Source organism: Argentina anserina, chromosome 6 (assembly GCF_933775445.1).
Source record: "Argentina anserina chromosome 6, drPotAnse1.1, whole genome shotgun sequence".
Classification (NCBI taxonomy): Eukaryota; Viridiplantae; Streptophyta; class Magnoliopsida; order Rosales; family Rosaceae; genus Argentina; species Argentina anserina.
Genome location: NC_065877.1, coordinates 20,929,121 through 20,954,125, shown reverse-complemented (window position 1 = coordinate 20,954,125; position 25,005 = coordinate 20,929,121). Strand labels below are relative to the sequence as shown.

The window sequence follows — 25,005 nt, the reverse complement described above, 5'->3', positions numbered from 1 at the left end:
AAGACATGTCGCACTATGTTGGCCACATTTATCTTTTTTTTTTCAATTTATTTTTAACTATTTTTAATTTCAAATTTTCCTTATAAATAGCTTTAAAGTCTGAAAAACAAACACTAAAAATTACTATGAACTCACGATATGCTCTCTATCTACGCCCATAATTTTTTTATACATTCATCGCTACATGGTACGTCTATCCTTAGGATTAAAAAATGATACACAAGGTTAGCTTAGTGAATCAAGACACAATGTTATCGAAAATGGGTGAATTTTTTTATAGTAGTCATGTATCACTGTACTAATGATATCTTACGGTTGATTTTTTAAAACAGTGAAATATGGTTCTAGTTCGAAATTTACGTAATTTCGTTGATGTATGGGTCTGATCAAGTGGTAAACTCCATGTAATGGGTATTATCCATAAAAAACTAGTTGAATGTTAATTCACATTTGGGCCGTTGATTAAATTCATCTCAAGATCTCAACCGTTATTTGGGTAATATATATATATATAGGATCAGGGTGAGAAGCAAAGATAACGTCCCCAAAGCCAATTGAATTCTACGATGGTGCCGAGTCTTTGTCGTCCGGCTACCTCCCAGCGTTGCACTGGTTCGGTGAAAGGTCAGTTCTGACGAGATCTTCGAAGTCGAACTCTACCATCATAACTCCATTCGGGTCTTCACTGTTCTCTTTCCCGACATCCTCGAACCCATACTTAATCACCAAACTAGCCTTCCTGGCGTTTCTTTCTCCCTCAATCACTGTCGAAATCCACTCGCGAACCTTTTTTTGGTCAATTACTCGCGAACCCAACCACCATCAATTTGTTCTAATTCCCGACTATTTTCCGACCTCAAGCTTGCATGCCGCACCGCTGCACTCTTCCATTCTATCCTACAGAAGCAAATATGTAATCAGAACCCCGCAGCTGGACCAAAAGGTGAGTTTCCTGTGGCATCCGAATTCTGGAGGATTATCAATTCATCACATAGACTTCATCACATGGTCTTTTAGATTTTTGTTTATACAGAATGAGGAAGAAAGATGAGAATGGGGACCATTTTGAAACAATCTCCACAAATTAACAATTGCACAAACAGTGCGTGGGGTGCATTTTGGCTTGATAACACCACTCACGTTATCAAATTAAAAAATTGACCCAAATTTGTGGCTGTGGTGATGCCACGATAGTGAGATTAGCCGAATGTGAATTTTCACATTAAATGTTACTGTTTACTGTTTCAATGTTCTGGGCAAAAGACACCCAAGTTCAGTACTTTGTTATAGTTTAGGCTCAGACCAGGTTCATTATTAACAGGAGACACAGATATTTGTTTCATTTCGAGAATGCATGCTTTGGGAGGTGGAGGCCATGGCGGGTTCTGGGGCTGGGACTCTCTTCCAAAGAAACACAAACAACAAAGAAAGCGGTTCGATTCCAAATCCTCCAATTCTGTCGAGGGCCCCAATGGCGGACCCGGTTTCCGGTTCCCAATAAAGCAAGCTGTGACGGCGGGCTCACTCGCTCTGACCGGAGACACTATTGCTCAGCTCAGAGAGCGCTGGAGAAAGTCCAAGTCTTTAGACCAACAGAGCAGCTCCGAACCCACCTCCCAGGTTTCTTTAACTTGTTTCATTTATTCGTTTTGTTTGGATTGTTTGTGTTTAATGTTTTATATTCTCTCTTTTGATTGTTGTGTTTGTGCATAGTTGGTTAAGAAACAGTTAGTTGAGACATTTTTCACTTGCATAGGTTTGCTGTTGGATTTTGTCATAGATAACGTTGTCAAAGTCAGCGCAAATGCACATATCTATGCTCGATTTTTGTATACTATGTTGAAATTGAGGAACTTGAACATTGTTATATGGAATAAGTGCTGATGTCGAAATTGTTGCTGTTTAATTGAGTTAGTGCTGATGTCGAATTTTGGTATATACATTCTCCCTAATTGCTGATAAAAGTTTGGAATACCTGATTGCGTACGGAAAGAACAGTGAATATTTATTTTTGTTACAATGTAAAGCACTGTTTTTTTTTTATGGAAAAGAAAATTATCTGAGGTACTCATGCTTTGCTTACTGATAGACACATAAGATAATTTAAGTACCCACAGAGGACAGTAGTTTGAATCAAAGCTTGTATGACACTGAAATGGATAGGTAGCTGGATTAGAACTATAATTCATACAAGTGTAATCTATCATTTGAGATGCACCATTAGACCACACTTTCTAGCTTAATGCTTGTCATGTGATCACGGTGTCTAGGTTCTAGAGGTGAATAATGAGAATATGAAAAGAATTTAGCTCCAGTATCTAATAAGCATATACATGTTAGAGAAGTTTTAGTCTGCTTCCTTTGTGATTTGGGCATTTATTCCCAATTGGTCCAATTATTTTTTCCGAACTATCCCTTATCAATTCTGGTCTACTTTAATGTCTTGGCTTCTTGTAGTTCACATCTCTTATGTGAGGTATGCTGCATCAGTATTTTTTTTCTTATTTATTTGATTTATCTTTCTCTTTTGAGTTTAATGTTTGACCAAAAGCGCTTCCTTAGGATGTCACACAAACTCTCCTCTCTGATCATGACTGGCTTCGTGCACTTCGGATGACTTCTTATGGGTTTCTCTTGTATGGCCCTGGCTCTTATGCTTGGTACCAGTATCTTGATCATTCTTTGCCAGGGAAGACTGTAGTGAACGTATTGCTGAAGGTGAAATCATTGTTAATTTCTCACTACCAGTGTTGAGGTATTAAGATTTGAGACTTAAAAACGGAACTTGGACAAACCCCACTGAAAATATACCCCATTGCTTTTTTCTCCTTTTCTTCGTCGCAGGTTTTCCTAAACCAAGTTGTTCTTGGTCCATCTGTGATAGCTGTTGTTTTTGCATGGAACAATATATGGCAAGGGAAAGTCTCACAGCTTCCAGAAAAGTACCGGAGAGATGCTCTTCCCACATTGCTTTACGGTAAATAGTGCTTGGTTGTTATTTCTGTTCAGTCCCATCAGATTTCATGATCTTTTTTTTTTTGACATTAATGGGTAGTTTTATTCTGTATGCAGGACTTAGGTTTTGGATCCCTGTCAGTTTATTGAACTTCTGGTACACTTTCCCTCTTAACTTGCTGGTTTTATGCTCCTTCTAATTGGCATGTAAAATTTATGTGTTTCTATGAGTTCGAGCATAGTTCACTACTTTATCCTTTCCTCTGCTCTCTTGACGTCTTTGAATGGGAACTTTTATGCTAATTTTTATCCTGTCAACCACCTTAGTATCGATCGTCTGAACTTAGTTTAATATACAAAGAAAGGATGATCTGCATATGTGCGTATCTATCTGTATGTATATATAAGGTTCTCGTGTAAAATAAACGACATTGATTTTCGCAGGAGCTTTTTATGCCCAGCACTGAAAGTCTAGTTGGTATTCTATATAATCCAATCAGTCTGGGAAAAGATTGTTTGCTGTGGTAAATTATTTGATGAGAATTTTCAATCCTAGGAACTACTTACTCTTGGCATTACACCTTCAAAATGTAAAATTTGAGTGGTTTATGACTTTTGTGTGATGGTATGATCTAAATGCTAGTAATATGTAATAATTAAATGTAAATACGTCTATGCAGGGTGGTGCCTCTTCAAGCCCGTGTAGCTTTCATGTGTGTTGGTTCAATATTCTGGAATTTCTGCTTGTCTTCGACAATGAGCAAGTAACATCTGAGCATTTGTCAGCATTTATATATCAGCAACCAAAACTTTGGCAATGCGGTATCAGCAATTGTGCAGAAGTGGTAGACGACTCCATGTGCAAAAGAAATTATATGGAAGCAACTTCATACATCGGTGAGCTTTAACTGTAGAGATGGTTGTAAAATCATAGACTTGGTGTTCGGAAAGATTGGAAACTGATACTTTTCTGATTTACCTGGTAATTACTTTTGGTCTTTCACATTATCAATTTTTTAATTATTTCTCGATGCGTATACTTTGAAAATTAAGATTAAACAGTAAACAGATGTGGGTTTGGGAAGGATGATATTCATTGCTACTTACCCGAAACTCGTGAATGAGTTGCTTATATTGCATTAACATGGTTGGAGGTTGATACTAATATTGATTTGCTGTGAAGGATGCGATCACTAGCTTTTCTGTAACATTCCGCGGGCTTGAATGAGTTGCTTATATTGCATTAACGTGGTTGGAAGTTGATGCTAATATTGATTTGTTGCGAGTAATTATGGCAACATACTTCAAGTTTTTAGTGCTTTTATCGGAAATGCCCCTTGAAATTGACTACATACTCACTGTTATTCCAACTTTTAATCCATTTAATGTCACCCTAGAACATTGGTGTCTTCTATTGACGTTGCCCTTACACGAAACTGGAGATGTCTGAATTGGTGGAAAAAATACAGAGTGGATTGATGCCTGGGACCAAAGTTTCGAAGGACAAAGTTTGGTGAGTCTGAAGTTGGAGTACCATAGATGATTGATTGCAATCTGGCTTTGGATCTGTTTCTTGCTGGCATTGCTGAGTTTGAACTTTCCAGTCAGCTCTATATATAAACTCTTTTATCACAATTTTTTTCAATTTTGTTGCTCTCACCAAACTCACCACCAGCATGATATGATTAAGAGTTGAGGACAGAAATGAGAATCTGAAACTTCAATGGTAGTTCAGTCTTGGTCACTTTCCTCTTTTCTAACATATCGCGTTTGAAACTATATGCTATTATGCTGCGATTGCTGTCTGTTGTCCATGAAAGGTTTGGCATTTCAGATACCGTCTGGTTTTTCAATCAAAGGGAATGAACCCTAGTGAAGTTAGCAAAAGCAAAAATGCCTCGGAAAAGATTTTGGTGCCACTCCGGGAATAAAGTTCAAAGCACTCAACTTGAAAGTTCCAGAGAAAAGCAGAACTGCAATCTCAACGTAGTAAAACTTTTACACGTATTTTGTTCCTAATTTATATGCGTGTATATATGTATACCTTAATCTTCTAATCTTGCTTCTCTCTTCTCTCTTATTTCTGTTAGAGTTTTAGTAGAGAATTAGAGCAGTCATCCATGAGGGCTTTAGAGACTTGCCTGCTCAACAGCAACCAGCTCAATAATCCATCTAAACTAATCATGGAAAGGCCATCCTTCACCATATATAGTCTTCTCTCTAAACTATGATCGAATTAAGTCTTCAAAGCAGGTCTGACCTACATGTTAATTGCCTTCGTGTTCAGCTCGATCATCCCAACCTTCTACATTCTAGAGTTTTACCAACAAAATATGAATGTCTGCTAATTTGCCGATGGTAGTTGTTCACGCATCGAATCCATCGATTCCTACCTTTCCGTAAAATTAATGGATGTTTCAGTGGATGTTTCAGTGGATGTTTCACTCAGTCCATTTGCCAAAGAATCTAGCTAGCGGATGGAGAAACATCACATATTCACCGCTTTGTTTCACAATGAGAAAGTGTAGAGCATATATGAAAGGGAAAAAAAAAATTGGAGAAGTACATATGTATCCATAGAACAATGGCTGAAAATTTTTGTAGCTAGAGGAAGGAATAAAGCTATAAAGTCTTAACATTCCCAAAACCACAGGCATTGCATTGCTAGGGAGGTAACCATAGTTCGACGGATTCAATAAACGAAGACATGACGAGCAGAAGAACCAACTCTAACACTTCGGCAACAGCTAATTATAATCCCGGATATGCGTACTCTCCTCCACCTACGTATGAGTACTATTTCACTTCTCCTCCACCACCTTCCCTTTCTTCTCCCCTTAACCAGCTAAGTCCATTTGACGACTTCTTTTCAACTGATGATGCTGATGATGTTAATGATCAATGGCATTTCGAGTACCCTGATCGGCCCCTGTCAAACACCATCCAAGTCACCCGTGTAAGAAAACTCTCTCTCTCTCTCTCTCTCTCTCTCTCTCTCTCTCTCTCAAGATACGACATGTTTGGTTTATTGCTTACAATGATGTTCACCAGGTTACCAGAACAAGGCGGCCATATGAGGGAGCGAGAGAAGCAGCACAACTTCCTGGCTTTGCAGGGTACGTAAACTATATCCTCCTAACTCTTCGCCTTCACGTATCATTCAAATTTCTAGAATGCAAATTCTTGATTAGTAACGTACTAATAGCAAAATTGCAAAGACTTGATTATATACGCAGAACTTGGTAATTAATTATCCAGAATTACTAATACTTGGAGGACTGCTCGATCATTGAATCAACACTGAAGATCGAGAACACGTACAAGTGGTGTTAGACTGTCACCAACACACAAGAATTGTGTACAACTTGTCATAATTTTATCTCTTGTACGTTCATCGGTAAAGCTAATTAGTGCTGTGTTTATATGCATGTAAATATGTGCAACGAGCTGTTCATACATAGTTTAATTTGGAATAACTTCGTTGCCTAGTTTGATAAGAACACACACCCCAAAAACTATGTTAATGAATAATCGATAACTGCTTTACTATATATATATGTATACCATCTTCTCTACTAATTAATTAACGCATGTTGAACAGCTATTAATCGATACATGACAACTGAGTGCATAATGGGTAAAATATATTGATGATCAGCATGTACATGTAGAATCACTAGAATGGTCATATTTTTGTCTTCCCCTCTTGCAGCTCACTAGCGCCACTAGGTTCCAGAGTTCATGCAGTGCTCCTCAACGATCCAAGGACTAGACAGATCCTCAGCAACCAATGGACTCCGGCAGCTCCTAGACAGGAAGCCGACTCCAAGTTGACCCATAATGAACAAAAGAGGGCATTGCAGAAGCTGAGGAAGGAGATATACAATCCTCTGAGGAGAATATCGCCTACTGTCAACTTGTATTATAGAGGCACTATTGTTCAAGACATTGACAAAGAAAGAAATGATAATGGTAAGAGTTGTGCTATCTGCTTGGAAGACTTTGAGCCTAAACAAGAGGTTATGCTCACCCCGTGTAACCACATGTTCCATGAGGAATGCATTGTTCCTTGGGTTAAGAGCAATGGTCGCTGCCCGGTCTGTAGGTTCGGGATAAGTGACTGATCAATCACAAAGGAAACCAAGGTTTGTTGTTGAATTGATCGAGTGATGTTATCTGTATCCTATGAGCTGATGACCATGATGGTTACCCTAAGTAGGTAATAAAGAGAATGAAACTTCCAGTCTGGGATTTACTGCGAACTTTTGAGATTCTTGATACTAATTACATCTATGTATTTCATGATTTCAAGACATCGAACTTGGAAGTAGGGGAAGATACAAACCAAAACTCCATTAGTTTGCATTTAAATGAAGCTTGTAGGGATTAATGTGTCTCTCAGTCCCTTTGTATAGTTTATTATTGTCCTAAATAACACAAAATTGACAGTTTGATTAATTGATTCCATCAAAGTCGAGTATGAATCCAAATGGATGTTCGAAACTTGAAGTCGGAACTGAATTTGTCACCTTTCCAAAGTCCAAGCGATGGTGCCTATCAAAGCAGCAAGCTACCGAAGCTAGCAGCAAAAACTTACACGCAAAGCTCTTGATAACCAGACAAATTAAGCAAAAACATGTTTTGACACCATGGAAATTATCCAGTTCTAATTGAATATATATATATATTTTCTCTTAAGCAAATGTGACGACCCCAAAATTTCGAGTTTAAAAACTCAAAATTTTAAAGTCGTTATACACCAAATAATCTCAATGAAATCGAAATCATTTAAAATGTCACATCGGATCAATTCTGAATTCTCAATACAACTCAGACAAACCAATTATTACAAACCAAATTTATAATCCATACATAAAATGGAAATGTAATAATCTTCACGATCACTCACAAATCTCACAAATAAAACCACACCAATTCTCACACACAAATCCACGTTAAAAACCTCACCACAAGTAGGATTCGAACGACTTCGAGCCTCCGGAGTTGTCACTCAATCTCCACTAATCAACACCTGCGGAATTATCCCCTACACCATCAGATTGGTGCACCGGGATTATAAACACAAACCCGGTAAGCTTATAGCTCGTATAAGTAAAATGAAAATATAATCGCATATCAATATATACGAAAGATCACGAATCATCAAATATAAATGCACTCATGAGTCAATGGACGGCCCATCTGGTCGTCCCAAAGAAATATGAAATAAGACGCTCATGAGAAATTAAGTAACCCTTCTGGTTACCCAAATGCATTTATATTACGGGTACCAAGAACGCTGGTACACATCTGTTACCCCTCTCGTAATACATCGCCGATATTGGATAGCCACCCGCTACCCAACATCCAAAACAATTTGAGTACCCATGAGAAGATAACCACCCGTTACCTCACATGCAGTACTAAGGCTGACAGACTAGAGCTCTAACTGTATCGTAACTTTTGCCCGGCCAAAGGCTAGGTTCCGACTTGCCAAACACGTACAATAATCTCACATCATATTGTACCAAAAATCAAGTCCGAAGACAAATCACATTTTAACAATCTCCATGTTAAAATCACATGCAATAATCACACATCATATTGTACCAAAAATCACATGCTCGATAAAATCTTGTCATCAACATGACATCATCACAATAAAATCATAACAGTATATTATATAGCAAACTATATATATATATATGTATTTATTTACCATATATACAATACATATATATAATCCACTATATCATATACATGTCATAATTATAAACACGTCCGAAGACAAAACGTTTAACAAATGAATACATATTAAAATCACATGCTCGTCATCGAAATGACCTATTTCAAATGAATTCATAACAGTATATATTATAGCAAATTATATATATATATGTACTTATTACCATTTATACAATATATATATAATCCATTATATTGTATACATGTCGTATTTCAATATTTAAAACTCTTGCAAAAATCTTGGAATCACCGCAAGGGTAGATTCGTAAATATGTGAGATTTTACTCACTTTATCGAGTCGAGCGTAATTCCACAATTTCCGAAGATAATTCCTTTCCTTGCTTTATAGATCACCTTGAAAAGATAAGAAAAGAATTTAGAAACGTTTCGTAAACCTTTAAATGCCGAAACAGTAATAACCGGTTACTGTTCAGCAATTTTCGGTTTTACGAATTTTCTGTTTAGTGGTACTGTTTACTGTTACTATTCACAGTTACTGTTACTATTCACAGTTACTGTTACTATTCACAGTTACTGTTACTATTCACAGTTACTGTTACTATTCACGCTTACTATTCACAGTGCTATTCATGTATTAATGTACAAATACATAACCAATACGTATCGTTGTACGAGTACATACTGTTTACGTATTTTCTGTACGTATACTTACTATTCAAAAGTACGTACTGTTTCAGTAAATACTAATTACCGTATTACCCTTCCAAAATTACTTTTTATCTTTATTGAAAGTAATTCAAATTTACATTTACCGAATGTAAATAAAATTTACATTTACCGAATGTAATTCACCTTTTTACATTTACCGTACGTAAACATAAATTACAATATTACCCTTCTCGGAATCACTGTTCACGCCGCCGCACGTGGCGGCGCGTGGGGTGCACGCGCCACCTTTGGCAGGCCGCGCGTGGCGCTCACGCGCCACTCACTGTGGCAGCGCGTGAGGCACACGCGCTGAGCCTAAAGCCAGCGCGTAGCATGCCACCGCCGCCCTATTCCTCTCCCTTCTCTTCCCCCTCCACCCTGCACGGCCCAAGGCCACCTCCACACTGCCTCACGCTCCTACACGCGCCGCTTAAAGCGGCGGTGTTCAACACATCCACTCCCTCCTCCGATCGCCACAAATCGAACCAAAAACAACAACAATCCAATTACACAATCAATCTACACTAACCCTCACCTCAATCAGACCCTTGGATTGTCGGATCGTCGCCGGAGAGCTCAAGAAGTCGTCGGTGGAATCGCAGGATCTTGGCGTCGTTGGTGGAGCTCCGGCGCTGCGTGCTTGGGCGTGTCGACCTCGGGGCCGATAAGGAGGGCCGTGCGATGCTCCAGGGACCGGCGGTGAGGGAAACGACGGCTTGGAGGCGGAGATCGTCGTGCGAAGCAGAGGGAAGCTCGGGGAGAGGGAAGGAGGTCTCGGTGGCGAGCTAGCACGTCGCAAGCTCGGGGGTTGGGGAGGATGATCGCGCGATCCTTCTGGTCACGGCGGTGCGGCACACGGAGGGCTGGAGGGCACGATCGCCGACGAGGTAGTTCGGAGGGAGAGAGAGCTCGAAAGAGGAGAGAGAGCTCGAGGGAGGCGCGGGGGTGAGGGAGAGAGAGAATAGGGTTTCTGAAAATGGAAACCCTATTCTGAATAATTTCCTTTTATACCCCTTTCTAAATCGGAAAGAAACTTCTATCGTTAATAACTTTTATATACATCGTCCGATTAGAACGCGTCACATATCCACGAACTCGTATCGATGAGCCCTACAACTTTCGTGAATGAAGTTTTCTCAGCCGAGCAACGGAATAAAAGTCTATATATACGTTGCGGAAACGTAACGTTTTTCTAATTAAACGTTCTGAGAACGTTTCCGTTTCTCGTTTCATAACGTCGCAACCAAACACATTCATTCTAATTAAAATTAGCAATTTTAATAGAATTTAAATCAAACTAATAGTGTTTTAAAAATTAGGGTTATTACAGCAAATGCCAGAAGTGGACTCATAATATTAATTACAGTGTATTCCTTCTCCTTTTCGATAAGTCTTAGACTTCATCTTTCGGCTATTGTGAAATGCTTAAGTATAATAAAAAAATTTACGAATCAAACCCGAGTTCGATCGAGAGTTTTCATAACGCTCAATGGTTTTCTTTATGATGCTTTAATAGTAGAGCCCTAATTCGTAAATATGAAACTACATATCTTACCATTCATACTACTATTAATCTATTTGAGATCACAAAAATTTAGGTCTAGTCTTTAACTAATTCGTATGTACTAAATGTGATGCTTACACTATTTTCACTTTCATCTTTACCTAATCTTTCTCTAGATCGAACTAGCCAATCTCTATATGGAACATTGATATTATGAAACTTTGATGACGTGCCTTCTCAGGATCCCCAACCACTAATACAGTCGACACAAAAAAGAAAAAAAAATTCTGAAAACTAATATATCAGTCATCTGACCGAAAAATGAAATTTCCACACAAAAAATCTAAAGAGGTGAAAAGGACCCGAAACAACCACTCACATCAAGCCACGTACGCCTTTCCGAAACCACATCCACTCCATTTAAAACTCCCACACCCTTTGTCTTTCTTCTTCAAATTTAGTTTCTTTCACAGACCTCTTCACCTCCCGGCTTCTCTAAAATCTTCACCATTTTTCAAGGTACTAACTTTCTTTTACTCTTCCATTAGTTGTTATTAGCTGCTATCTGTAATGGGTTTGTTTGTTTATAGTTGTTCTGTTTCATTTTAGTATGAGGAGCTCGCCTAGCTGGTTCTGGGTCTGTGTGTTTTCATGTTTCTTTTGATATTGGTTTATGGAGGGTTGCGAATTCAGATGGGTGCTAGTGGGTTTGGATTGAATGTGAGTATTGCATTCACTGGGTGGTATTTTAAATTGAAGAGAGCTAAATCATGGTTTTAGTTAAGCTGTTGTATGCAATTTTCTTATGATGTCTGTTGAAACAGAAATATCTAGCATCGAACACAGTCCTGTTATGGATTTTTACGATATTTGTTTCACTCTCGGTTGAAATTACTATAACTACCATTACTTGGGATGAAATGCTTAAAATAATTAGTTGAATGTGTCCTTTTTCTGCTTTAGTATGGTGATATGGATTGGATCTTGATGATTGAGTGTTCATTCATTTTGAGTAAGTGTTGAGTTTCTTTGGTTTCGACTTTAGTAATGCTTTGATGTGGTGTTTCGTATAAAGTCCTTATTACAGTATCAGACACATCCCAAGATTAGGTTGATCAGCTGTTGAAAAATTAATCTGTTATTTGACCTAAACTGTTCTTCAGACACATCCCAAGATTAGGTTCGGGTCGTGTGTGATTTCACTGATTTGCAGTCTAGCACTAAATTTCAGCTCATGTATCTTGTTTCTCATTCATGCGTTTATATATTTTATACTAAGTGTTTTTTTTTTCTGTTATACCAACAGATGGCAGCATCATCAGCTTGCCTTGTGGGGAATGGTTTATCTACCCATTGTACTAAGCCAAGTTTGAGCAAGGAATTCTGTGGAAGACCCCTCTTCCACTCTTCAACTCTTCCATCCTTGTCAAAGGAAACTAAAGCAGTTCTTGTAAAGGCATCATTAGACCAGAAACAACATGAAGGAAGAAGAGGTTTTCTAAAAATGCTTGGAGTACCTGCTTTACTTGGAGCAGCTAGTGCTAAGGCCGACGATCAAGGGCCCTCTTCTTCACGAATGTCTTATTCTAGGTTCTTGGAGTATCTAGACAAGGACAGGGTGACAAAAGTTGATCTATTTGAGAACGGAACCATAGCTATCGTTGAGGCTGTCTCCCCTGAGTTAGGCAACCGGTTGCAGCGAGTTCGTGTGCAACTCCCTGGACTAAGCCAAGAGCTCCTTCAAAAGTTCAGGGAAAAGAACATCGATTTTGCAGCACATAATGCTCAAGAAGACTCGGGCAACCTATTATTTAACCTAATTGGAAATTTAGCTTTCCCTCTGATTTTAATTGGGGGCCTGTTCTTACTCTCAAGGCGTTCAGGTGGAGGCATGGGCGGTCCTGGCGGACCTGGGTTTCCCCTCTCATTTGGTCAGTCCAAAGCCAAGTTTCAAATGGAACCAAACACCGGAGTTACATTTGATGATGTTGCTGGGGTGGACGAAGCCAAGCAAGATTTTGTGGAGGTGGTGGAGTTCTTAAAGAAGCCTGAGAGATTCACTGCTGTTGGAGCTCGCATTCCTAAAGGGGTTCTTCTTGTCGGCCCTCCAGGAACTGGAAAGACTCTGCTAGCAAAGGCAATTGCTGGCGAAGCTGGTGTTCCTTTTTTCTCTATCTCAGGTTCTGAGTTTGTTGAAATGTTTGTTGGTGTTGGTGCTTCCAGAGTCCGTGATCTTTTTAAGAAGGCCAAGGAAAACGCACCTTGCATTGTATTTGTTGATGAAATTGATGCTGTTGGACGGCAAAGAGGAACTGGAATCGGTGGAGGCAATGATGAAAGAGAGCAGACCCTTAATCAGCTTTTGACAGAAATGGATGGTTTTGAGGGTAACACTGGAATTATTGTGGTTGCAGCAACTAACAGGGCAGATATTCTCGACTCTGCCTTGTTGAGGCCTGGTCGGTTTGACAGGCAAGTGATGGTTGATGTTCCAGATGTACGTGGCAGAACAGATATCTTGAAGGTTCATGCTAACAATAAAAAGTTTGAGGGAAATGTTTCCCTTGATGTGGTAGCTATGAGAACACCTGGGTTTAGTGGAGCAGATCTTGCCAACCTCCTAAATGAAGCAGCCATATTGGCTGGTCGGCGTGGGAAGACAGCAATTTCATCTAAAGAGATTGATGACTCAATTGATAGAATAGTGGCTGGAATGGAAGGAACAGTAATGACAGATGGAAAGAGCAAAAGTCTGGTAGCGTACCATGAAGTAGGGCACGCCATCTGTGGGTAAGTCATATTGTAGTTTTTGAATTTTTCAGTTCAAGAATTCTGTATGTGGTAGCTTTTATCAAACCATGGTCATTCGTTATACTAGTCTTTTTTTTTTGTTTAATTCTTTCTCTGCAATACAACACTTGTTTTGTTTGTGAGTCGTCTTATTACTATATTGTTCATTAATTTATATAGTTTTCTGTATTGTTACTAATTGCATTATAGTTTTCAACATATTTGGTATTTTTAAGTTGAACTCATTCTGACCATCACTCAGCTAGTGAGCCTAAAAAGTAAAAACATTCAATTAAAATATAAACCTTCACAGGTAAATGCACTGTTATCAAATGTTAGCTGATAAAGTTGAATAAAAAAATAGATTTGCTGCCTATAAAGTGTAGCCAATTTTATGGTTCTTTTGGTTATATAGAATTTTAACAATAATACTCAAGTTCCTGGTAAACTCGGTTATATAGCTGCGCACTCATGCTTTCTTCCATTTTCTTTTTCTTCTCTTGTGCTGATGAAGCTTTATTAAGTCTCACGTGTCAAGGAATGTTAATAACCGCCCATTGTTCCATTTTCTCTTCAATACAGGACACTGACTCCAGGGCACGATGCCGTTCAGAAAGTGACCCTAGTTCCACGTGGTCAAGCTCGTGGTCTTACATGGTTCATTCCTGCAGATGATCCGACCTTGATCTCCAAGCAGCAACTTTTTGCAAGAATTGTTGGTGGGCTTGGTGGTAGAGCTGCAGAGGAAGTGATCTTTGGTGAGCCTGAGGTGACAACAGGTGCAGCTGGTGATTTGCAGCAGATTACTGGTTTAGCCAAACAGGTAACCATCATATCCACCTTAACTAATTTGCTCATACGAATTTATACAGTTGAAATAGTGAAATATTATGATCCTTACTTTCCCGCCTTTCTCTTCCTCATATCATTGGGATTTGGTTATGAAATGAACTCTATGGCTCTGATTTCATTCATTCTTAATATGTGGATTCTTTTTATTTTCCTATTACATTCTTATACTTGTTGAGGGCAAAATTTTGGAATTCACAGCTTAATTATGTGGTTACCCCAGTACAATTTTCCAGCAGTTTTCATTCTTTTTCTACTGCAGTTCCATAGTTAATTGGTTCAAGAGTACCCTGTCTTAAGCTTATTGAACGTATTAAAATCAATTGAACTGAGATTTATTGACATTATTGCAGATGGTAACCACATTTGGAATGTCTGACATTGGCCCTTGGTCATTGATGGATTCAGCTCAGAGTGGTGATGTCATAATGAGAATGATGGCGAGGAACTCAATGTCAGAAAAACTTGCTGAAGACATTGATTCCGCCATTAAGAGATTATCTGATGAAGCATATGAGATTGCATTGAGCCACATAAGAAACAACCGTGAAGCCATGGACAAGATAGTGGAGGTCCTTCTTGAGAAGGAAACAATGACAGGTGATGAATTCCGGGCAATCCTTTCAGAATTCACAGAAATCCCAGTAGAGAACCGGGTTGCTCCTGCAGTTCCCACTCCCGTTGCTGTTTAGCTAGTGTAAGTCTTACTGTGATTGACACTAGTTGCACATCTATAATTGATTAAATACTTAAATGTATAAAAAAGCTGTAATTTTTTTGGATCATGTGTAAAGCACTGTAATTTGGAATGACCAATATACTCCGGCCTTTGGTTATATAATAGTTCTTGCTACTTCCTTTGCAAACATAATCTGGTAAACGATGTGTTCCTCCTAGTCTGTCCATACATAATGAACTGGTGAGCGTGGCAACTCCAAATTCAGTAATCCAATGGGAGGTTCTAAAACGTAAATCGATGAGTTTAACTTGTTCTCGAGGTATCTAGTATTTTTTTTCTTACTAGAAATAGTTAAAACAAGGTGCATTGTACTATGTATCGTTTCCGAGGTACGTAGGAGTTCTTTTCTTACTAGAAATTACCTTGTCTAACTGTGTCATACTATGTATCATGAGTTAGACTCAATAAATCACTTACAATATTTCGTTTCGGATTCAAAACGAAATCTAAATGGAAGACTTTCATGGATGTTCGGATCATATGATGACATTTTTAGGTTAAAATTCCGGACCAACCATCGAGCGAGATATCGCTTACTCGTATATACACAATAATATCCACTAAAATATTTTACTAACTGACCAATGAATTCATACTCAATCCAATCACCCTCGAAAATTGGATTTGCAAACTTGTTCAAACTTCACTCTAAAATTCTTGGTCAGTTGGTCTGAGTAGGCCAACTAGTTGCGCGCGCATCAATGCCTCGGACATCGGCTTCATGCATAGAGCAACTGACCAGTCTCTGCTCGAAGGGACTCATCAAACAAGCACTTGAGACATTCAAATCCGACATATTCTCCGACCCATCTCTCTTCTCCCTCCTCCTCAAAGCATGCATTCCCACCAACTCACTCCCTCTCTCCAAACAGCTCCACTCCCTCATCATCAAATCAAACTCCTCCGACGACAAGTTCGTCTCCAACCACCTCCTCAACTTGTACTCCAAACTCGGCGACCTAAACTCCGCTTCCCTCCTCTTCTCCCGTCTGCCCAGACGCAACGTCATGTCGGGTAACATTCTGATCAACGGGTTCGTCCAGAAAGCCGACTTGGGCAGCGCCCGGAAGGTGTTCGACGAAATGCCTGAGAGAAATGTCGCCACGTGGAACGCGATGGTGGGTGGGCTGGTGCAGTTTGAGCTGAACGAGGAGGGTTTGGGGCTCTTTGAGGAGATGTATGAGCTGGGGATGTCGCCGGATGCATACACGTTGGGGAGTGTTCTTAGGGGGTGTGCGGGCTTGCGAGGAGGCAATGAGGGATGTCAGGTGCATTGTTATGTTGTGAAATGTGGGTTTGAGTGTCATATGGTTGTTGGGAGTAGCTTGGCTCATATGTATATGAGGTGTGGGAGGTTGGTTGAGGGAGAGAAGGTGATTAGGATGCTGCCGATTTGTAATGTGGTTGCTTGGAACACGCTGATTGCGGGGAAAGCGCAGAACGGGCAGGCCGAGGGAGTGTTGGAGCAGTTTAATATGATGAAGGTTGCTGGGGTTAGGCCGGATAGGATTACGTTTGTGAGTGTTCTTAGTTCGTGTTCAGAGTTGGCTACACTTGGTCAGGGTCAGCAGGTTCATGCTGAAGTGATCAAAGCTGGGGCTAGCTCGGTGGTTGCCGTGAAAAGCACGTTGATTAGCATGTATTCTAGATGTGGGTGTCTTGAGGATTCTCTCAAGGCTTTCAGGGAATGTGGAGGTGGGGATGTTGTGTTGTGGAGTTCTGTGATTTCTGCGTATGGGTTTCATGGACGAGGAGAAGAAGCGATTGAGATTTTTGAACAGATGGAGCGTGAAGGTTTGGCGGCTAATGACGTTACTTTCCTAAGCTTGCTCTATGCCTGCAGTCATTGTGGGATGAAGGAGAAAGGAATGGAATTGTTCGACTCAATGGTACAGAAGTATGGACTTGAACCTAAACTAGAGCATTATACATGCATGGTTGATCTTCTTGGCCGGTCGGGCTGTTTGGATGAAGCTGAGGCAATGATAAGATCAATGCCTGTTAAAGCAGATGCTGTCATATGGAAAACTTTATTATCTGCATGTAAAATTCACAAGAATGCAGACATGGCAAGAAGGATAGGTCAAGATGTTCTTAGGCAAGATCCAGAGGATTCAGCCTCGTATGTGCTACTTTCAAACATCCATGCTTCAGCCAGAAGATGGGAGGATGTTTCTGAGCTGAGGACAGCCATGAGAGATAGAAAGGTCAAGAAAGAGCCAGGTATAAGCTGGCTGGAAATAAAGAATAAAGTCTACCAGTTTCATATGGGTGATAAATCCCACCCACATTATAGGATAATTGATTCGTATCTAAAAGAGTTAAGATCAGAAATGAAGTTGCATGGTTATGTGCCTGATACTGGTTCAGAATTGCATGACATGGATGATGAGGAGAAGGAATACGATTTGGCACATCATAGTGAGAAGTTGGCAATTGCTTTTGGTTTAATAAACACTCCTGAAGGTGTACCATTGAGGGTGATGAAGAACTTGCGTGTATGCATTGACTGTCATGTTGCTATCAAGTACATATCCCAGATCAAAAACAGAGAAATCGTCGTCCGTGATGCCAGTAGATTTCATCACTTTAAGAAAGGGAAGTGTTCTTGCGGTGACTATTGGTAACTGATGAAGGAAGGTTCTACTGTATCACACTGAAGAAGGTTAATTTTATTCTGTCTAATTTAGAATCTTTTCATTGTTATTATTATTTTGTTAACGAATCAACTATGATATCTTAATCAATGACAAAAAATGCTCATTCTCTCTTTCAGCTTTCAAGCTCTACCTATCCTTAGTCTACTATCTTAATTCTCCATTGCCTTGAATTCATGCTTAGAGTTGTATCCTAAAAAAACATGCAAATTAAGTGATAAAAAATCAGTATATACTTAGATTTTTCAATTTTAAGCTCCATCCCCCTTATTAACAAATGAGAAAAATAAAAAATGGATAATAACAGCAGTGTCAATCAAAAGCTCTCTGCTTCCCAGCCCTATTATTCTAATCAAATTTTTTTTTGATCTATTATGTATAAAACAAGCAAGTGGCATATCATAGCCGCTATCTGCAGTAGTGTTCGTTTGTTCCTTCCCAGATTTGACCGTGACCTCCTCTTGTTAGGTACTACTCCTGCATCAGGATCATTATGAGTGACTGCTGTTCGGTCGTTTGAGCATGCCTCTTCTTTGATTTCTGTTTCCCCATGGAAGCCAAAACAGGAGCATCAGTCTCATGATCACTTCCTGGATCTAACACTTCCCAGATTTGACTGTGACCTCCTCTTGTTAGGTACTACTCCTGCATCAGGATCATCTTGAGTGACTGCTGTTCGTTCGTTTGAGCATGCCTCTTCTTTGATTTTTGTTTCCCCATGGAAGCCAAAATAGGTGCATCAGTCTCATGATCACTTCCTGGATCTAAGACTTCCCTCATTGATTCTTCAAAGCCAAACTGTTGCCCTCTGACTAATTTTTGTTTACCAGGTATGGTTGGCCCATGTTGCATGCACTAAAGCTTCATGATCATGTATACAGGGGGATAGGGAATCTTGGACAACATGATTCCCTATGATTTATGTAGGAAAAAAAAAGTATTATCTTCATCCTGATGTTCCTATGATCTAAACAAGATTTTCTGTGCTGGTTCTTTGTCTCTCTCATCCTCAATAGTAACAAGTACAATAGCCTTACACTCTCCTGTAGGTTCAGTGCCTTTGTGCCTTCTGTGACATTGTTTAAAAACTTTCATCTTCTTCGAGGCAGCATCCCCATCACATGTCTGAGCCTCAGAATTGCTTAAGAGATTCACTGCTGTTGGAGCTCGAATTCCTATAGGGGTTCTTCTTGTCAGCCTTTAAGGAACTGGAAAGACTGCTACCAAAGGCAATTGCCGGTGAAGCTGGTGTTCCTATTATCTCTATCTCAGGTTCCGAGTTTGTTGACATGTTCATTGGTGTTGGTGCTTCCCAAGTCCGTGATCTTTTTAAGAAGGCCAGAAAAAACACAGCTTGCATTTTATTTGTTGATGAAATTGATGCTGCGGCAAAGAGGAACTGGAATTGGTGGACACAATGATGAAAGAGAGCAGACATTTGATCAGCTTTTGACAGAAATGGATGGTTTTGAGGGTAACACTGGAATTATTGTGGTTGCAGCAACTAACAGGGCAGATATTCTCGACTCTGCCTTGTTGAGGCCTGGTCGGTTTGACAGGCAAGTGATGGTTGATGTTCCAGATGTACGTGGCAGAACAGATATCTTGAAGGTTCATGCTAACAATAAAAAGTTTGAGGGAAATGTTTCCCTTGATGTGGTAGCTATGAGAACACCTGGGTTTTGTGGAGCAGATCTTGCCAACCTTCTAAATGAAGCAGCCATTTTGGCTGGTTGGCGTGGGAAGACAGCAATTTCATCTATACAGATTGATGACTGAATTGATAGAATAGTGGCTGGAATGGAAAGAACAGTAATGACAGACGGAAGTGCAAAAGTTTGGTAGCATACCACGAAGAAGCCAAAAATGGACAGCCGAGCTTGTCCATATCAATAAGCTGATTTCGGAAACTGATTGTAGCCGTCTTGTTACGGCAATTGCTAGTACAGAACCTGATCTATGTAGCATGGCACTCTTATTAGCAGAGCTCAGAACTTACATTAATAGACTCCCGGAGTGTAAGCTATGTAGCTAAGCAAATAGAGCTGCTGCTAGGAATACAGCAAATCATGCACTGATGTCGCGTGAGAGTCGCTCATGGTTTAGCATTGCTGCCGAGATTGTTTGGGATGCCATTCTAAGTGACTGTAATCACTAAGTTTCAATGAATTCCTTATTGAAAAATAAAAATAGATAGAAAACCGGATGATAACAGAGTTTTCTATTTCTTCTGTATTTTCATATTTTCTTAAAGAAATTATGTAAATATGTATTGTTTTTGACAGCTGAGATAAAAGTTTGCTTAGCAATTAGCGCCATTCTCGTATGTTCCTCCTATAATACTCTTCCTAGATTCCAGCCACCACCAGCAGTCTCTATCATTTCCCATTTCAAACATATTCCTCAATATTAAACCCCACCATCCTTGTTTGCCAAAATTAAAAGACCCCAACACATCCCCACGACTCTCTCGCTTAATCTTCGAAACTGATCAACCCAACCGAACACAAACACTTCTCTGTCCTTCTCTGTCTCTCATGGCCGCGTATAGAGCCGACGACGAGTACGATTACCTCTTCAAGCTTGTCTTGATCGGCGACTCCGGCGTCGGCAAATCCAACCTGCTCTCCAGGTTCACCAGAAACGAGTTCAATTTGGAGTCCAAGTCTACTATTGGGGTTGAGTTTGCCACCAAGACTTTGAGCGTTGATGACAAAGTCATCAAGGCTCAGATTTGGGACACTGCTGGCCAGGAGAGGTATGCTCAAAGATCGAAGCTTTTTTTAATTCTCTGATGTGGGTTTTGATTGGTTTTGTTTATTCTACGTGGGTTTTGGCTATCGTGTTTGATTGTTTAGTAACTAGTTTTGGGTTTGATGGATTCTTGTTAAAGGTCATAACTTTTCTGATCATGTTTTTTATGTGTGGAAATGGTTTATGTTGAATTATTATGGCCTATGAAACCTTGGGAGATTTTGGGTTTTTATTTTGGAGATGTGTGCATGAACTACTGAAGTGTTTCAGTTGTGTAGATTTTGATGTGGGAGTTGCTGTTTTTTTTTAAAGTTGATTGGCATGGTGTTTGCATGAATAGAAGACATGGCATCTAGGAGTTCAAATTCGTGGTGCAATTCATATCCTAAGTGTGGTTTTCCCTGGACAGCCCTTTAGAAATTTTGCTTGTTTGTTGTCTCCTGATTTGTGTCAGTTGCTTTGCTAAATTAACTGAGTATGTAATTCACTTAAATGAATTTCAAAGTGCTTCAATCTGAGAATAGCAATTCTGATCATGTTGCATGTTGTGGTTGTTTGTAATATGCTTATTCTATCAGTACTGGAGCAACATGTGTGGACATGGTATGTCCTCATCAACATGCAATAACAGTGTCAGTTCTTTCCTCACTGTCAATGGAGTACTAACTGATGAGGACTTCTGTTTGTCTAATAAATTCCTTCTTCAAGCACTTTGGTTGCTTCAAAGAGGATCATGTATAGCTTCTTGTTAACTATGTGTGTATATCATGATGTCCCTAAGTCCAATAACCCAAGTCGGCAACCCTCCCCATCTGTCCTTGAAGGGTTGATGAAGCATAAGCGTAACTTATTAGTTGTACACCTGTTGTACTAGGTTTAAATTTGTTTGTCATGTTCATTCAGTTTTTATTATTAGACTGTAATGAAGTGTTTTGGAATCAGTTACTGGGTATGTAATGAAAGAGCTGCATACTACAACTAAACAAGATAAAAGCTTCGAATCAAATGGGCCCTGGGTCGCAAAATGTTTTATTTTGCAACATATAGCTTGCCTTGTAATGATATGACCTTTAAATATTCTTTTGCTTCTCTTTTTGCAACATTCTTCTCGTGGGAACCTGGTAGACATTTTTTGGTTGTGTGTTAACTAAGTATGAGATGCTGGAGACTTGATTTGGTTGCTCCTATCTATACATTATGCCAGAGCTCAAAACAGTGCTTTGATTTTTCAAAGTGTATGCCTTAACATAGACCGCTCTGTTTCGCTTACTGAGTTTTGATCTTAGGAATAGATCATAGCTGGTTGGTGGTGTGAATCAGTTGATCTACTTTGTAGGAAATTGTTAGTTTCTTTCTTTTTAGTGTTGTATAAGAAGACAAATGGTGCGAGAGATCTATCAGCTTTTGTAATTACCTAGATATGGTTATGCCTTGTGGTTTTTGAATTCTCCCAACAATTTAATTGTGTGAGTCCTTGCCTGTTCCTTATATCTCGAACCATTCATAGTTTTAAATGTTGTGGGGGGCAGTCAATCATGGTTCTGTATTATTTAGTGTGGGCCAGGCTATGCTCAGGTTCTAAATGTTTGCCAGGTGAGGTGTGGCATGCCTTTTTGTTGCTTTATGTCCACATTATTGATTTGATAGAATAGAAGTATCTGGGTTTTTATAGTGTTTTGGTGCTCAAGCTGATGTCACCATAGCTCAAATTTGTAATTAGACGCTGAATCACACTTGCGAAATGTAAACCAGTCCTCAGAGCAAACAATAAATTAAGTCTAAAAATTATTAGTCTTGATCTTTGTAACTCGGTTGTGCTAGCAGCATTATTTTCCTCATAATTCACAAAGAATTATTTATATCCTGCCCTGCTTGAACATAAAACTCTACAGTGGTGGTTGACTTGGAAAAACTAACCAAAAAAATTGGGTTTTCAGCTTTCTTCAGTGTTAGTTATTTCGTCATAAAAAGAGTTTTCCTAAATTGCATATTCTTTTGGCTATCGAAGGACTCATAGGTTCATTTAAACTACCCCAAATATTTTTTGAGGGTTATAAGTGGCTGTCTAATATTGGTTGATATCTATTGATTTCGAAGGGGAGAATGTTATGCTAGTAGAAGGATGAATTGGCTAACAGCACTAGTCCAGTCAGTGTGCAAGATAATTGGCTACTAGCTAGGTTGTCAATCTTCTTAGGATTGATTGATCATTTCTCATTGTCTGCTATGCTGATAAACATGGACTTCATGGAATGTTTGGTGTTCAGTGAATCAGCTGTAACCGGGGAACCTAAGAGGCACAACTTTTATGAAGTTAACTTGATCATAAATTTGCCATTCATGATGCTTTAGACAACTGTTACCTTGCTACATTCCTTCAACCACCTTAGCTCCTTTTAGCTTCCTTGTTCTAGCATGAGTTTCTTTGCTCCTTATATGTTATGATGATTAACATGGACCTTCATCAGCGGTATGATTTTCCTGAATTTGTTCTCTCATCAACAATGTTCTGAGAGATGGATGGCTACAATTTATTCACTAATATCATCTTAAATGAGCTTTTGCTTGTCATCATGCTTCATCGTTAAACTTCATTGCATTCTGGGTGAATTTTATTGAATTTTTGGAGTTTTTTTTCTGGATCTCATGATGGTCAAATTGTTAGGTTCCAGAATAATATCATTAGTTGACCCAATTTTGTGATGGTCTAGATGTCCTAAAACTGGGTGCCACCCAGTTAAAACTACTGTACCATGTTAAATGCCCTGGCTAGGTGAATTCTAAAATTTCCAAGTCCGAAATTAGAACTATGAAATTCCTGGTTATTTATATGCTGACAGGTTTCATGTAGTTTACACCAAATTATTCTTATAGGTATAATGCCCATGTAACGCCCTCCACGTATAATGTAAAATTACGGGTGATATAAATCTGCTGCTATTGTGTAGTTTCCACTAATTTTTGTATTGTTTTAGGTACCGTGCCATTACAAGTGCCTACTACCGAGGAGCCGTTGGTGCTTTACTGGTGTATGATGTCACTCGGCATGCTACATTTGAGAATGTAGCAAGGTGGTTGAAGGAGCTGAGGGATCACACAGACCCCAACATTGTGGTCATGCTCATTGGCAACAAATCCGATCTTCGTCACCTGGTGGCAGTCTCGAAGGAGGATGGCAAATCTTTTGCTGAAAGAGAGTCCCTCTACTTCATGGAAACTTCAGCATTGGAAGCAACCAATGTGGAAAATGCATTTACTGAAATCTTGGGTCAAATATACCGGGTTGTAAGCAAGAGGGCAGTCGAAGCAGGCGACAATGGTAGTGCTTCCGCTGTTCCATCCAAAGGACAGACCATCAATGTTAAAGATGATGGCTCTGTTTTAAATCGATTCGGATGCTGCTCAAACTAGTTAGTATATTCTCCTGCTGGTGTTTTTTTTTACAGAAGTTTCCTATTTCAATTGCCTTAAAGTTCTTTGTCTTTGTATAGGATTACCAGCACTCTCTTTTAGAATAAGAAACTAATGTGTCAGATATATTGTTTGCAAACATTGCGTAGGCCAGGTTCTATCTGTATACTAATTACTAAACATCAGGTGTGTTCTTTGTGTTCCTAAACTCTTGGTCCCCATATTAAATTGTTTGCTTATTATATCTCAGCCATTCACTCCTATATAGGGTCCATGAGAATAATCATGAAATCAGTTTTCAGCAAAAGAACGTAAAGAAAAAGTTGCAATGATGAGTTTGACGCTTTGAGCTATAGACATGAACTAGGAAAGGAATTGTCGTTGCTCTGTTGCTTAAAACAGTTCACATTGTGGAATGGATCTCGTCGATAAATAATGTACATCTACAGGGTCTTGTTTATGTTATGATGTCAATGAACGTTATCGTATTGGATCCGGTCGGCAATAATATCAACTACTGGAACAACGTGAACTAATGTAATGAGAAAAACTCGAGCTGGAAATGATGTTATACAAAATTGTGTTACCCTTTTCTATTTTCTTTAATCCTTATGTTTGTCCAATGGAAGTACAGATCATGACAAACAATACAAAAACAAAAAGTACTGTAAAGAGATGCAAGTTCTACAGCTAATTGGGAATCAGTAGAAATACTGAGTAATGCTTCACGGACTACACGATGTGTTTAGCACAAATGATTTTGAATTTATCATTTTAAGCGATGGTGAAATGCAATCATGATTCGTCTCAAGTATTAATTAACTTTCACTCATCTCTTGGTATAACCGACTTCCTGTAGGAACTAATAATAATTGACACAACAACAATTACATCATGCGATTAGATTAAAACTTGGATCCGTGATCTATCGA

The 25,005-nt window shown here is 39.2% G+C and overlaps 6 protein-coding genes across 7 annotated transcripts; all 6 read left to right on the top strand.

Moving 5' to 3' along the window:
• The first annotated feature begins 550 nt into the window (after positions 1 to 550).
• On the top strand, positions 551 to 3,963 carry LOC126798955 (uncharacterized). Of its 2 annotated transcripts, XM_050526053.1 has the most exons (6): positions 551 to 943; positions 1,322 to 1,620; positions 2,563 to 2,718; positions 2,845 to 2,977; positions 3,073 to 3,112; positions 3,636 to 3,963. In XM_050526053.1, exons 2-6 carry the CDS (start codon positions 1,351 to 1,353, stop codon positions 3,721 to 3,723), a joined length of 687 nt encoding a protein of 228 aa, XP_050382010.1. In that variant the 5' UTR covers positions 551 to 943; positions 1,322 to 1,350; the 3' UTR covers positions 3,724 to 3,963. The 2 variants fall into 2 exon arrangements, with proteins under 2 accessions (XP_050382010.1, XP_050382011.1); XM_050526054.1 differs by lacking the exon at positions 551 to 943 and having other exon boundaries at positions 1,044 to 1,620.
• A 1,586-nt stretch (positions 3,964 to 5,549) lies between these two features.
• On the top strand, positions 5,550 to 7,377 carry LOC126798954 (uncharacterized). Its single transcript, XM_050526052.1, has 3 exons — positions 5,550 to 5,911; positions 6,007 to 6,071; positions 6,668 to 7,377. Exons 1-3 carry the CDS (start codon positions 5,663 to 5,665, stop codon positions 7,077 to 7,079), a joined length of 726 nt encoding a protein of 241 aa, XP_050382009.1. The 5' UTR covers positions 5,550 to 5,662; the 3' UTR covers positions 7,080 to 7,377.
• Positions 7,378 to 11,320: 3,943 nt separating this feature from the next.
• On the top strand, positions 11,321 to 15,353 carry LOC126801133 (ATP-dependent zinc metalloprotease FTSH 2, chloroplastic). Its single transcript, XM_050528599.1, has 4 exons — positions 11,321 to 11,392; positions 12,180 to 13,663; positions 14,246 to 14,486; positions 14,866 to 15,353. Exons 2-4 carry the CDS (start codon positions 12,180 to 12,182, stop codon positions 15,202 to 15,204), a joined length of 2,064 nt encoding a protein of 687 aa, XP_050384556.1. The 5' UTR covers positions 11,321 to 11,392; the 3' UTR covers positions 15,205 to 15,353.
• A 599-nt stretch (positions 15,354 to 15,952) lies between these two features.
• On the top strand, positions 15,953 to 18,525 carry LOC126797037 (pentatricopeptide repeat-containing protein At2g41080). Its single transcript, XM_050523726.1, has 2 exons — positions 15,953 to 17,916; positions 18,377 to 18,525. Exon 1 carries the CDS (start codon positions 15,953 to 15,955, stop codon positions 17,876 to 17,878), a length of 1,926 nt encoding a protein of 641 aa, XP_050379683.1. The 3' UTR covers positions 17,879 to 17,916; positions 18,377 to 18,525.
• A 754-nt stretch (positions 18,526 to 19,279) lies between these two features.
• On the top strand, positions 19,280 to 20,021 carry LOC126801032 (ATP-dependent zinc metalloprotease FTSH 8, chloroplastic-like). Its single transcript, XM_050528480.1, has one exon. It carries the CDS (start codon positions 19,280 to 19,282, stop codon positions 19,685 to 19,687), a length of 408 nt encoding a protein of 135 aa, XP_050384437.1. The 3' UTR covers positions 19,688 to 20,021.
• Positions 20,022 to 20,303: 282 nt separating this feature from the next.
• LOC126801033 (ras-related protein Rab11D) lies at positions 20,304 to 24,336 on the top strand. The gene is made up of 2 exons (XM_050528481.1): positions 20,304 to 20,666; positions 23,638 to 24,336. The coding sequence occupies exons 1-2, from the start codon at positions 20,446 to 20,448 to the stop codon at positions 24,071 to 24,073; spliced, it is 657 nt and encodes a 218-aa protein (XP_050384438.1). The 5' UTR covers positions 20,304 to 20,445; the 3' UTR covers positions 24,074 to 24,336.
• Positions 24,337 to 25,005: the final 669 nt, after the last annotated feature.